The sequence below is a fragment of the Onychostoma macrolepis genome, chromosome 05 (assembly GCF_012432095.1).
Source record: "Onychostoma macrolepis isolate SWU-2019 chromosome 05, ASM1243209v1, whole genome shotgun sequence".
NCBI classification, from domain to species: domain Eukaryota; kingdom Metazoa; phylum Chordata; class Actinopteri; order Cypriniformes; family Cyprinidae; genus Onychostoma; species Onychostoma macrolepis.
In genome coordinates, this window is record NC_081159.1 from 31846105 (window position 1) to 31860937 (window position 14833).

Consider the following 14833-nt stretch of genomic DNA (forward strand, 5'->3'; position numbering starts at 1 on the left):
ACAGACGGACGGATGGATACATAGATGGATAGATAGATAGACAGCTAGGATTGCTAGGATTAGTGATACTGGGCTATATAAACAAAATTGACAATGTTAAAAAAGGCATTATCCTGCAGTATGCCATTTTTGGGCAAATCAAACATGTTTGTCTGAAAACATTTCTTGTTAAGGGTTGGATTTTGTGTGCCCTAAATGCAACATTAGCGGCCTGGTATTTATAATGAAACACAAGTGAAATCTTTTTATGGGCAACGTGGAGTTATTCAAGATTCTTTAAAGTTGAGTCTAGTTACCGAAAGGGAGGTTTTTCAATGTCTAAATGGATTAAAAATAAATAAAGCTTCTGGCTTAGATAATATTTCTGCTAGATTTTTAGGGACTCTGCTAGAGTGATTGCTCCTTATGTAACATATATCTTAAATTTATCAATTGAACAAGGAAAGGTACCAAAGGAGTTTAAAAGTGCTAGACTTATGCCAGTATATAAGAAGGGTTGCAAGTTAAATATGGTTAATTATAGGTCTGTTTCTGTTTTGGGTGTGATGTCTAAGATATTGGAAAGAGTCATCTATGACCAACTTGAAAAATATATCAGTAAAAAAAAAAAAATCTTGTATGATTTACAGTCTGGATTTAGGCTGTTACATTCAACTGAGACTTGTATATTATATATGACTGATAAAATAAGGAAATAGGTTGATAATGGTATGTTTTGTGGGATGGTTATGTTGGACCTTCAGAAGGCCTTTGACACTAGATCACAAAATTTTACTGTACAAGTTAAAGGCAGTGGGTTTTGATAAAAATTCTCTTAGGTGGGTTCAGTCATATCTTGAGGATAGATGTCAGAGGGTTGACATTAAGCGTACATTGTCTAGTCCTTTATTTATTAATTTTGGAGTTCCTCAAGGGAGCATATTAGGCCCCTTATTTTTTCTTTTATATATAAATGATCTAAAAGCAGCTTGTTCAGAGGAACTTATTCTGTATGCTGATGATGCAGTAGTTTTAGTGTTTCATCAGGATAAAGGAGTACTAGAGGAAACTATGACACTGCAGCTTCAAGTGATGTCAAAATGGTTTTTAGATAATAGACTCTCCCTACATGCAGGAAAGACTGAGACCATTCTCTTTGCATCTAAAATTAAATTAAGAAAGGATGATATCTTTTCGATTAAGATTAATGATATGGTAATAGAAGGAAAAAAAGTATTAAATTATTTGGGTTGCTTAATAGATAATAAATTAACGGGTGATTTTATGGCTAGAAAGGTATTTTCAAAAATTTGTGGTAAAATTAGGTTTTTAGCGAGGCAAGCCGATTTATTAGATGTTTATTCCTTAAGATTATTGGCAGGGGCATTGATTCAACCCCATTTTGATTATGCTACCTCCTTTTGGTATAGCAGTTGTTCCCAAGTTATGAAAAATAAATTGCAAAAGGCTCAAAATAATCTAGTGAGGGTAATTTTAAAAGTGCATTTTCAATCAAGTTTGCATAGTGAAAGTTTTAAGGAGTTGGGTCTATTGACTGTGGAAAAACGGATTCTTTATTTAAATTTGATTATGTCGCATAAAATTGTTAATAATCAGGTTCCAAATTATTTAAATTATTTTTATATGGTGAGTCAACAGCATTCTTATGGTACTAGGGGTAGAGATTTTAATATTTCTCCATGTAAATTTAAGACTTTGGTGGGGAAAAAGATGTTCTTATATACTAGTGCTATAGCATGGAATAGATTACCAGTGTCAATAAAGGGAGAAAAAGAATTGTTGTTTTAAGATTGGTAAAAAGATGGTTGTCTGGTGATGGTAGTTAGATGGTAATTATATTTGCTTCGATTGGGTAAATTTGTGGTGTTTTTTGTTAATATTGTGTATTGTATTTTTGTTTTTCAGGGTTTTTTTTTAAAATGAGTTGAATATGTAAATGATTAGGAGATACTATTTGCTTTGTCAGTTCTGCACATAGCCATAACACTTGAGGGCCATAATGGAAATAAGCCTATGGCTTTATTGTGTTTTTATCCTCGACAGTTTTTTAAAAGTGTATGGGATACTGTGTATTCTGTACAGTTGTTTATAAACTTGTCAAATAAATTTCAATTCAATTAATGTCATTTGCCAGACACATGCCTGTTATGTTTAAGTGATGAACTGCTGCTTTGCTGGTTGCTTGCTTCAGAGATGTAACATATGCTTCATACTTGTGCTACAATGGTGTGATCTGTGCTGCAAATCTTTCAACCTCTGTAACACCAGTGGTATGTGCAAAATGTACAAATGTTAACGTACAAAAAAGTTAACGTACAGCACTGATTTGTATTTAAAACGTACATACTGTTATTGTGATATGCATGCTATGGCCCACAATAAGTAATATTTTAGTTCAGTCTTTCCCAGAAATGAGTGACACCCCATATCTAAATAAAAACATGAAAAATGATCACCTCTAAAAGATGAGACACTGCTATGAGGGCTTCAAGAACCTTCTGCAAATAGCTTGTCTATAGAAGAAAAAGAAACATTTTCTGAAATTTAAAACGGCAATGAACACAAGGAGGGGGCAATGCACAGTCTAAACAAACATCACATGAGAAATGTCTTAACCTATAGCTAGCTTCAAGTATACTTGTTCAAATGCAATAAAAAGTATGACTACTAATCTATATAAATACAGAATTTATAGTTTTATAGTAGATTTCCAGCTTTTCTCAGCATCAAAAAGTTAGTAAATTCACATTTTACTATGTAGTGTTTGTAAACAAGTACACAAACAGACTCAAACTAATGACTACAACAGCTTTTTAAGGATAGTAATAGTAGAGGTGACTTACCATATTGAACGACATGAGTTTTTGCAAGACACTGTTCCATAGCTGCATGTCATAAACCTCATATTCCAAACAAAGCTCTGCAACTAGTCTAACAGCCTGGAAAGAAATAGCAACATGACATGCCTTACTGAAAAATATGTGCAGATTATGCTTCAGCGGCATTGTGAGAATCCGGATCAAGAGGGAAATAAGACATCTCATAATGGGTCAAACAATTTGTGACACTCAAACAGAGCAGTATTTTATAAGTACCAGATTTTTAATACTTAAAATTAAAAGGTCAAGATATGAATGGCTTCATTACGGTTTCCCCGTTTCATTCAGAACTGAATATTAAACAGAAAGTTATATATTTTATCTTTGAATGTTCAAGCACGGCGCAGTCTTAAGAACTGTTCACACAAGCCTAACACTTGTGTAGCGTCTGCTTAGGATAATTTATGATCTTTTGGGCTTTATGTCATAAAGGCTTTTCACACTTGAAATTGTTAACCCTGGGTCATCCTAAACCCCGGATAAGCGAATCCTGGGTTATCTGTAATCATGTTTCACACTGCTCATACTATGCCTGGGGTTAACTGTCAACCCTGGGTATTCATTAACAGACGTTTCACACTGTACATTCCTAAACCCCGGTTAACTTTCTTATTTGCATATTTGCGGTGTCACTGTCTATGATTGGACGAACAGCATTTATCCTTTGCTGAAACTTCTGCGTCTTCATGAAGAGTGCAGGTCATGGTTGCTTTAGCGTTTTAAACGCGTTTTTTACGGTGGCCGGGAAGTGCAAAACAACATTACAAAGTGTGAAACACTTTTACGAAGCTCGAGACAAATTTACATTTTGGAAAACATTTTTACATATCATAAAACACAATTACATGGGTAAAACACTTTTACCAAGGACGAAACAAATGTACATTTTAGAAAACAAATTAACAAGACGCAAAACACTTTTACCAGTCCCGAAACAAATTTACAATGACAGATTCTTCACGGAAAGGGAATGTACCACACACCGGAAGTGACGCGGTGAAAGGTGGTGTTGTTGGTGAGCGCGGTAAATTCGTGTTGTGGTTGTGGAGTAAATGCCGTAAATAAAGTTTATGGTGACGGAACATGGACTGCGGCCGAGGGATGTTTTGCCCGTTTTGTGGCAAACACATGAGCAGCTTAAGGCGGTTTTGCTGTACGTGTGGTCGGTGTTTGGAGTTTCTAAAGGATGCGAACCAGACGGAAACACAGAGGATGTCTCGACAGCCGGACAGTGTTAAGCTGCTCATGTGTTTGCCACAAAACGGTAGTGATGTGACGTTTGACTCCGAGGCTTTGAAGCCTGTATCAAAAAAACGAAGCATCTGGCAGTGAAGCACTGTACCGGAGCTTGATTCATTTTGCCAAAACCACGTGATCTGTGACGTCTGAAGCTTCGTTTTCGCACACAACCACGTGACTGCTTCGTATTCTGTTTCAAATAACGCGAACCACTTGCGCAGTTTGAAGTGTCACTCACTTCTTTGATAAGAATTAATCAATATACGAATAAATATATGCATGTGTAGTTTTGTGCATGTTCATTTTGTATTAATTCCCGCTTCACAATCACTTCAGCTGACCATTCTGATAATCTTCTTTTATTTTGATCATTTATGCATATCATATATTCTTGCCTATTTTTTCCACAGATTTATTCACTCATTTATTCATATATTGTGTAAAACAATGACTGACATGCAAAAGATTAATTTATATAGAGTTAATACTTTCTTTGTTTTATTTTCATAGCACAAACTGATTTATTATCTGAAATGATCCAAAAATGGCTGGGTCGTCTGGGACGCAAAGGCAGCTATTTCCACCTTTTGACCACAAGATGTCGTTAGTGTGCATCGTTTTGAAAAGCTTTGAGTAATGAACCTTTTTACGATACAGTTGCGGGGAAGCCTTGGTGCTTCGCAAAGCTCTTTTTACATCACTACAAAACGGGCAAAACATCCCTCGGCCGCAGTCCATGTTCGGTCACCGTAAACTTTATTTACGGCATTTACTCCACAACCACAACACGAATTTACCCGCTCACCAACAACAACACCTTTCACTGCGTCACTTCCAGTGTGTGGTACATTCCCTTTCCGTGAAGAATCTGTCATTGTAAATTTGTTTCGGGACTGGTAAAAGTGTTTTGCGTCTTGTTAATTTGTTTTCTAAAATGTAAATTTGTTTCGTCCTTGGTAAAAGTGTTTTTCCCATGTAATTGTGTTTTATGATATGTAAAAATGTTTTCCAAAATGTAAATTTGTCTCGAGCTTCGTAAAAGTGTTTCACACTTTGTAATGTTGTTTTGCACTTCCCGGCCACCGTAGTTTTTAGGCGCGACCTGTGAACGCCTCATGACGCACAAAGGCAAGAAAACAAAGACAATAGTACAAAAGAAAGAAAACAAGTAGCAAAGTATGTGAATATTTCTTTGAATTTATTTTAAGTGTGGAGATACGTTATTGTTTACTTGTACAGTACCGTAAGAATAATACAGTCTCCTATTCAGTTCTTTCCGTCTTTCTCACCGGCTGCAGTTTACACGACGCGCGTTTCCTGTTACTGATGTGACATGAGCCTCGCTGCTCAGTTTCTGATTGGCTGTCTGTTGCCGAGCGTCCAGCAGCAACAAGCAAACACCGCTCCGTTTCACACTGAACAAACTAAGCACCGCAATGCGGGGTTAACACCACAAATGCGGTGCTAACCCTGCTCCGGAGCAGGGTTTCATAACCCCGGGTAAAACTCGGTGCTAACACCGCTTTCAAATTACAGGTGTGAAACGTGTCTTTACCCGGGGTTAAAAGCGGTGTTTAGAACGAAGATAACCCGGGGTTAAGCGCAGTGTGAAAAGCCCTTCAGAGACCTTTTTGCCTTTTGACATTTGCATATAAATTACCCACATTCTACATTTATATGGGTGCTAAATTGCCAATGGTCACCCCCCATCAGACTTCAAACGCATTCCAATGAGAAGCCAGTCACACTCAGTACCAGGCTCCAAATGCCTGGTGGCCAGCGAACTACCCCCATGCTCACACATAATGCACATACATAAAGACATTTTCTTTATTTAGACCATAATTCATCGGTTACAAATGTATCTGGTATATGCATGTGTTGTATGTATGTTCCCCTATTATATTAGCCTAGTTACAACTCTTTATTTGTATTAATCAAACTCTAAATGCTTATATTCAGGTGTATGAATGTATCTCTGCTTTAATATCTTCTAGATATTTCTTTCTTGGTATCAAAATGATCTGCTCTTTATTCCTCAAACAATGACGTACAATATGTGATAGTGAAATGCATCATGCTATTTTTTACTATACTTTGGAGTAAAACTGCACTGACTCTCCAGACCAGCAATAAACATGCAAATGTAATTATATTTGAAACTCTCTGTGTTTGTCCACAGAGTCTGTGAGCTGTGCAGTGTGGGACGCTGTCTGCCCCGTTGTCATCGGACGTCATGAGCTGGAGCTTCCTGACGCGTCTGCTGGAGGAGATCCAGCACCACTCCACGTCGGTGGGGAAACTCTGGCTCACTGCACTAGTTGTCTTCCGCATCGTACTGACTGCGGTGGGCGGCGAGTCCATATACTACGATGAGCAGAGCAAGTTTGTCTGCAACTCAGGCCAACCCGGATGTGAGAATGTCTGCTACGATGCCTTCGTGCCGCTCTCACACGTGCGATTCTGGGTCTTTCAAATCATCCTGTCCGCCATGCCCTCTCTGCTCTATATGGGCTACGAGGAAGCTATTAAAAGACCCCCAAACTCTCCAAGTTGGGACGTCTTCTGTTTTCAGGCTTCTGTTCTTCTGGATCGCTCTTCTTCTTCTTCAGGGAGTTTTATCCTTCAGACACAGCCTTCGGACCTTTTCTGGCATTTTACTCACAAATTAACTCAGTCTGAATTTCCCGCAGACCAACTCCTCCCGGAAGACTTCGAAGCAAGGTTATTTTCGTAAACGATAACTGAAACTAAGACTAAAACTATTGGTCAAAAAACATTTTCGTAAACTGAAATAAAATTAAAATTTCTAAATAAATGAAAAACTAAAACTAAACGAAACTAACAACAGTAACTGAAAAACTAACGAAAATAAAATAATAATTAGCAAAAATAAATAATCGTGTTTGTGATTTAATAAGCTCTCACTCTGTGCCAGAAAATCGGACCTGTTGTTGTTTAGGGAAATAGATGGCGCTTCATGCACGTGAGCTGCGTCCTCAGCGGCTATTCACAAAGAATGCGTTTTTGCATTTAAAATGCTATGAAATGGGAAATAATAATAATGCGCACCTTACAGCGCACGAACGTTTAAAAGCGTGCTTGACGTGCGAGAACAACATGAGAGTGAAAACTAACAAAACTATTAATAAAACTAACTAAAACTAAACTGAAATTATAGGAAATTTGAAAACGATATTAAAATAAAAACTAATTTAAAAATTCTAAACTATAATATCCTTGCTCCGAAGGGACAATGCCAGCACACTAAGCTGAACTCAGACTTCCCCTACTTTTCGGACTATCATTCCATATCAAAACCAATGCAAGTATCCTTTCTAGTAACTGTCAGATGTACTGCAAGTTAGACCCCCTTTAAAAAAAAAAAAAAAAAAATGTAATGTTTCCTTGCTGGCTCTTATAAGGTTGATTTAGTCAAGCGCAGTTAAATATTTTTGGTCTCACTTTGTATTAGGTGGCCTTAACTACTATGTTATAACTACTTAACTACTTAATTATATCTGTAATTAATTTCTGCAATTAATTTATATGTATTTATAAAAATATAAGTACAATGTAAAAACATGTACGTACACAATAAGTGCATTGTATCAAATGATTAATTTAAATGTAAGTTTTAAATTAATCATTTGATACAATACACTTATTGTGTACATACTTGTTTTTACATTGTACTTATACATTTTTACACTGTACCCATCTCTTACACCTTAACCCACCCTTAAACCTACCCATACTACCAAATCTGTCACTAACCTTACCCGTATCCCACCTCAATAGCAGCAAAAGTGTTTTGCAATACAATATGACCACAATAAGTACATTGTACTTATTTTTTGATGTAAGTACATAGTAGTTAAGGCTACCTAATATAAAGTGTGACCAGATTTTTCTTGTTTGATTAACACTTCACTTTGAATAAAGCATATTTATTTAAATCGCAGCCTAGGCAAATTTATAATTACTAAGCCACACTGTGATATCCATTTTATTTTAAAATATTGTGCATCCCTAGTTTCAATCCTATTTGCAATATCTACCTGAGGTTCATTGCTGTGGTTCTTCCATAAACCCTTGATCATGCCTTCCTTAGGGCTACTGATGAACATCTCCAAGGTATAGGGAATGTTCAGGGCCTCCATCTGGGCAAGGTACATGTAGCACTTCAAATAATATCTGTCAAAAAATTTGTAAATGGTCATTAATTATTCAAACAAAATGACAAAAATGTGTTTGCATCAACACTAGGACAGTTCTATTCTGAATACAAGAAAAAAATAAAATTAATATAATATTGTTGATGCAGCTCACTTGATTTTGCTACTAGGTTGGTTGGAAAGTGCCTCCAGGGTTGCAGGGTCTGCTAAGTGAGTGAGACAGAGCAGAGCACGACTGCGGTGTTCAAAGGTCAAACGAAGGCCTGATCCTCCCAGGGGCTGAACAGATGAACAAATGTTAAGTGCAGGGCTCAGTATTTTTTACAGTTTAATTTTGGACTTAGATTTTTATTTTACGGCTACATAGTTTTACTTATATATATATATATATATATATATATATTTTTTTTTTTTTTTATACTTCTTTTTCATTTTATATACTTGAGTTTCAGTTTTAGTAATTACAGTTTAGTTTATTAATTAGAGAAAATTGGGATTTTTTTTTTTTCGTACCCCAATTTATGGCCTCTTAAAACGACAATTATGACTTTTGTTTTGATACTTACCATTTAAGACGTATTACCTTAAATCTGTTTAAACTGAATTTAAAATACTTTAAGTATTTAAGGATCCACATGGACCCTGGATTAGTAGAATCCTGAAGAGCCAAAAGACCCTTTAAACTGCATTTGGAAGGCGTATCTGCCTCCTTGAGTTGGGACATTCATCACTCTTTAAGGTTAGGAGCAGACTGCTGTTGAATTACACTGAACAAAATTATAAATGCAACACTTTTGTTATTGCCCCCATTTTTCATGAGCTGAACTCAAAGATCTAAGACTTTTTCTATGTACACAAAAGGCCTATTTCTCTCAAATATTGTTCACAAATCTGTCTAAATCTGTGTTAGTGAGCTGAGATACTCCATCCACCTCACAGGTGTGGCATATCAAGATGCTGATTAGACAGCATGATTATTGCACAGGTGTGCCTTAGACTGGCCACAATAAAAGGCCACTCTAAAATGTGCAGTTTTATCACACAGCACAATGCCACAGATGTTCTGAGGGAGCGTGCAATTGGCATGCTGACTGCAGGACTGTCCACCAGAGCTGTTGCCCGTGAATTGAATGTTCATTTCTCTACCATAAGCAGTCTCCAAAGGCGTTTCAGAGAATTTGGCAGTACATCCAACTGGCCTCACAACCGCAGACCACATGTAACCACACCAGCCCAGGACCTCCACATCCAGCATCTTCACCTCCAAGATCGTCTGAGACCAGCCACTCGGACAGCTGCTGCAACAATCGGTTTGCATAACCAAAGAATTTCTGCACAAACTGTCAAAAACCGTCTCAGGGAAGCTCATCTGCATGCTCGTCATCCTCATCGGGGTCTCGACCTGACTGCAGTTCGTCATCGTAACCGACTTGAGTGGGCAAATTCTCACATTCGATGGCGTCTGGCACTTTGGAGAGGTGTTCTCTTCACGGATGAATCCCGGTTTTCTCTGTATAGGGCAGATGGCAGACAGCATGTATGGCAACGTGTGGGTGAGCGGTTTGCTGATGTCAACGTTGTGGATCGAGTGGCCCATGGTGGCGGTGGGGTTATGGTATGGGCAGACGTATGTTATGGACAACGAACACAGGTGCATTTTATTTATGGCATTTTGAATGCACAGAGATACCGTGACGAGATCCTGAGGCCCATTGTTGTGCCATTCATCCACGACCATCACCTCATGTTGCAGCATGATAATGCACGGCCCCATGTTGCAAGGATCTGTACACAATTCCTGGAAGCTGAAAACATCCCAGTTCTTACATGGCCAGCATACTGACCAGACATGTCACCCATTGAGCATGTTTGGGATGCTCTGGATCGGCGTATACGACAGCGTGTTCCAGTTCTTGGTTTTCGGCAAAAACAAAAGTGTTGCGTTTATAATTTTGTTCAGTGTATATATGTTCACAACTTCACATGTCCTCTTCTCTGACTGATATTTGTAGATGTACCACTAAAAGCATTACACCCTGTCTATACCAGACATGTCAGCTTAAGACTGTTTACACCGGACGTGTCAGAGTACAAAAAATAAAAATAAAAAATAAATAAATAAATTCACCTCAATGATAAGACTTTTCTCATCCATTTGTCCTGTTGTCATATTTAATGTAAGTACACCAGAAACAGAATAAGGAATCTGTCTAATGTCAGCTTGGTGCAACGCATAGGGTGTAGACAGCATCGATTACAATGGGTTGTTTACTTTTGACATGACATACTGCTTGTGTCTGGTCTATACAAGGTTTTGGGGCCACTTCACACAACTAATAAACATTTGCATTATTACTAATTTATTGAATACATTAGTGAATTAACACATTTATGAGTTAACTGTAAAAAAAATTTGAAAAAATATAATTTCCCCATTGGATCATGTATAGGGTCATTCCATGTCAACTCAACCAGAGGTCCCTGGCTCAAATTTTTGATTTTGCTAATATTTTTTCTGAAGAAAGATAAACATATATAGTGATGAAAGCCAAAATATTAAATTTCATGGATGAATATTTACTGAGAAATCCATTATTTTGAAGAGGGATTCAAAATGGCATTTTTCACCTGAGATTCAGAGCCAAATTACAGGGGGTTAAAAATTACTTCAGAAAGATGGCAGCATTACAATGTTATTTTTACACAGAGATTAGTAGGAATCAATTAGTGAAATCCATTAACTTTAGCAATCTGTGTTGCATCATGTGCCAATGTTGACCATTCAAAAATGGGGCAAGAGCAAGTTTTTTCTCCAAAGTTTGCAGGCCTGTAACTCAAAAAATATTAAACTTATCTTAATACACTTTTAGATATTGGGTCATAAACTTTCCTTTTGAGGTCTTCATTTTTAAGGCCCTATATGGTTTGGTTTTAGAGATATTGGAATTTCAATGTGGCTCCAGGAGTAAATTGTACACATTTTCAGTGGTCAAAAACCAAATGTGGGCCATTTTACAAAAATATGATACTTTTCTTTTAAAGAGGAATGTCTGAAGAACAAATAATGATGAAACTAGAAATATATCTCGTTTTCTTCTGTCCAAACAACTGCATTGAACATACCTGTCTGAGTGCCATAAATATTAGTTTTCCAAAGTTTGTGTGCCTATACCTCAAGAAGTATTAAAGATATTGCAATATGATTTTAGATTCTAGTTCTTATGTAGGATATCAGAGCGAATCAGACAATTTAAGATTCGATCGGATTGGTGTTAGAACCACCAAAAGAGCCAAATTTCGCAAAGAGGCCCCGGAACAAGACAATGTCATAAATCTGTCCACGATACCCTGGCACCATGCATCTGAAGCAAGCCTAAACAACATGCCCCTTTCACAGAACAGCTTACAACATTGACACAAAGAACAGTTATTGATAATTCCAACTCAGGAAGTAGATTGTCAAATTTGGGGCAAGTAACCAAAATTGATGATCAATGAAACAGCACATCCTGACCAAAATCATTAGTAGAGTCTTTGTTGGGTGGGTTCCCCCAACTAGCAGGTCAAAGACTAGACTGAAATTCCTTCCAAAACCTTTTTGACCTGCGTTCCCCAGAACACATTCTCACGTCAACAGAATGGCACAGAAACTGTGTAGATGCACCTAAAATCATCTTAAAAGACATGAGCAACTAATGATTTCTATGCATAACTCCATATTATGTATGTAACCCACACATTTGACTATCATGTCCTAATCACTCATTGTGTATGTCTTTTTAATAACTATTGAATAGCTTAAGGGTTCATATTCATGTTTGGTTTGTATGAGTTTGAAAATTCACGCTTGGAACGCTTCTTCCAATCAATACTTTGTCAAATGTGTCATATTCTGGTTATAGAAATCATGTCCAACATTATACTCTGCGAAGAGTTGGAAAAATCGGACCATGTGACTGACGAGATAACATGTTGATTTATGGATTGGGAAGAGAAACAGAGCAACACCCTGAGCTAAGATAATATCTACTTGGTCAAAACACCAGTTGGGATGTGTCCAAAAGCCAAGTTTAAAAACTCAGGACACCATCAAACTAGGGCTGTGTATTGGCAAGAATCTGGCGATACGATACGTATCACGATACAGGGGTTGCGATACGATATGTTGTGATACTGTAAGCAATGCGATATATTGGGATATTTCTTATTTTAGGAATAGGATATATTTTTAGGAAAGCTGTCATTAAGAGCACACCACTATATGCAAACCTTAGCAATAAATCAATAAATAAAAATTGTTTAACCAGAACACATTGGGATCTGCATTTGCAATAATCTGTCCCTTTAACATTCAACATTATTGAACCACTTTTTGTGCCGTATGAGTCAAGGGGGAAAAATTAAAGTGCTTGCAGGATTCTTTAGTTAAATGTATGTACAAAATGTATTTTATAAAAAAATACCATATATATTTTTAGACCCTGCTTTAAAGGTTCACAGTTTAAGTTTACAATTGTAATATACAATGTCATAACATTTTGATCTGAACAAAAAATTACATCGCCGAGACCGCGACGCGAGCACCGCCCCAACTGCACAAAACGCCCCCAACACGAGAGAAAGCTGCAGCCGCTAGTCCCAGAGATATGGGGATGCCAATGAGGCTCCATATTCAGATTGTTGAATAATACCCCTTTTTTAGTGGTTGAAAACCAAATGTTGTTTACTTTTTTATACAGCCAGTACTTATTTTATTAAAAAAACCCCCAAAAAAACAATGTCTGAAGAATAAGTAATGTTGAAAGTAGAATTGTATCTTGTTTCACTATCAAAACAATATGCATAGACAATAGTTAATAATTTGCTCTGCTAAAAATGCTCTGAAATGATCAAGTTGAGGCACATTACCTTTCTCTTAATAGTCTATTCATAAGTTTCTATATTTGAATCAGTTTTAGGGATATTTGGAAGAAAGGATATTGTTCCTTTTAACAGCTTCTGAAGCTACCAAGAGTTCTGATATGTGGCATCACAACATATTTGAAACAAATCCCACGCCTCATGGGGAAAAGTGGTTGCTTTTTATACCCATTTTTTTTTTTTTTTTTTTTTTACATCAATGAAGCAAGATTTGCCTCACCTGGATTAAATATTAAAATTTATTTTTTTATTGTTATAAAATTTGAAGCATAGTCATACATCAAGTAGCATCTACTGCTAAAGGGCATATTTGGCAGAATTACTGACAGTACCTCAAACGTTTAAGGTCTCTTACACTTAATAATTAACACTGGGTAATTCTAAACCCCAGGTAAACAGGATCCTGGATAATCTTATTTTACGTTTCACACTGTGACTGTTTATACTTTACCTAGAGTCAACAATTTATCCTGGTCATTCATAATCTGACATGTCGCACTGCACATTCCTAAACCCTGTGTTAATGTTATTATTTGCATATTTGACAGTGTCAACAGTGATGACTAGATAAACACACATACAAAAAAAATGGTTTTTGACCATTGAAAATGGTTAGGATACAACCATTTGGACACAGAGCTGCACTGGGATCTCAAAAATCTACAGGATTAAACCATACAAGGCCTTAAAAATTAAGATTACAAAAGAAAGGTTTCTTAGGAACCAGAATCAAAAATCATATGAAAATAACTTTAATACTTCACACAAATTTGGGAAAAATAATATTTATGAATGACACTCAGACAGGTATGTCCAAATCAGTTGTTTGGACAGAAGGAAATAAGATACATTTCTAGTTTCAACATTATTTGTTCTTCAGACATTCCTCTTTAAAAGAAAAGTATAATTTTTGCGCAAAATGTACCACATTTGGTTTTTGACCATTTAAAATGTGTACAATTTAACAATTTCCCCCTGGAGCCATATTGAAATTCCATTATCTCTGGAACCGAACCATATAAGGCCTTAAATGAAGATGCCAAAAGGGAAGTTTGTTAAGACCCAATATCTAAGAGGGCATTAAAATATCTTTAATACTTTTTGAGTTACAGGCCTTCAAACTTTGGAGAAAAAAAAAAAAAAAACTTAAGTGCTCTTTCCCCATTTTTGAATGGTCACCATTGGCACATAATGCAACAAAGATTGCTAAAGTGAACATATTTTAACAGACCTACTAATCTCTGTGTAAAAATAACATTATGATGCTGCCATCATTCTGAAGTAATTTTAACCCCTGTAATTTGGCTCTGAATCCCAGGTGAAAATTGCCATTTTGACCCCCTCTACAAAATAATGGATTATTCAGTAAATATTCATCCATGACATTTTATATTTTGGCTATCATCACTATACATGTTTATCTTTCTTCAGAATTTTTTTTAGCAAAAAAAATTGAGCTGGAGAAGTTTCTGGAATTTGGTTGATTTGACAGGGAATGACCCTATATATTTATAATCTATTTTATGCAATATACATATTTAGTTTACTATATGAGCAATATCACGTGAGTAGAAGTGAAATATGGCTGTATATCGCCACGGCTGTGATTCGGCCGTG

The 14833-nt window shown here is 36.5% G+C and overlaps 2 protein-coding genes across 2 annotated transcripts in view; one reads left to right on the forward strand and one right to left on the reverse strand.

Moving 5' to 3' along the window:
- kntc1 (kinetochore associated 1) overlaps positions 1-14833 on the reverse strand; it is a 130753-nt gene that overhangs the window by 16795 nt on the left and 99125 nt on the right. Inside the window, 4 exon segments of the mRNA XM_058777423.1 lie at positions 2457-2513; positions 2844-2939; positions 8180-8315; positions 8451-8575. Of these exon segments, the coding sequence (XP_058633406.1) occupies positions 2457-2513; positions 2844-2939; positions 8180-8315; positions 8451-8575 (414 nt within the window).
- Positions 5240-7675, forward strand: LOC131541581 (gap junction gamma-1 protein-like). The gene is made up of 2 exons (XM_058777424.1): positions 5240-5294; positions 6301-7675. Exon 2 carries the CDS (start codon positions 6355-6357, stop codon positions 6853-6855), a length of 501 nt encoding a protein of 166 aa, XP_058633407.1. The 5' UTR covers positions 5240-5294; positions 6301-6354; the 3' UTR covers positions 6856-7675.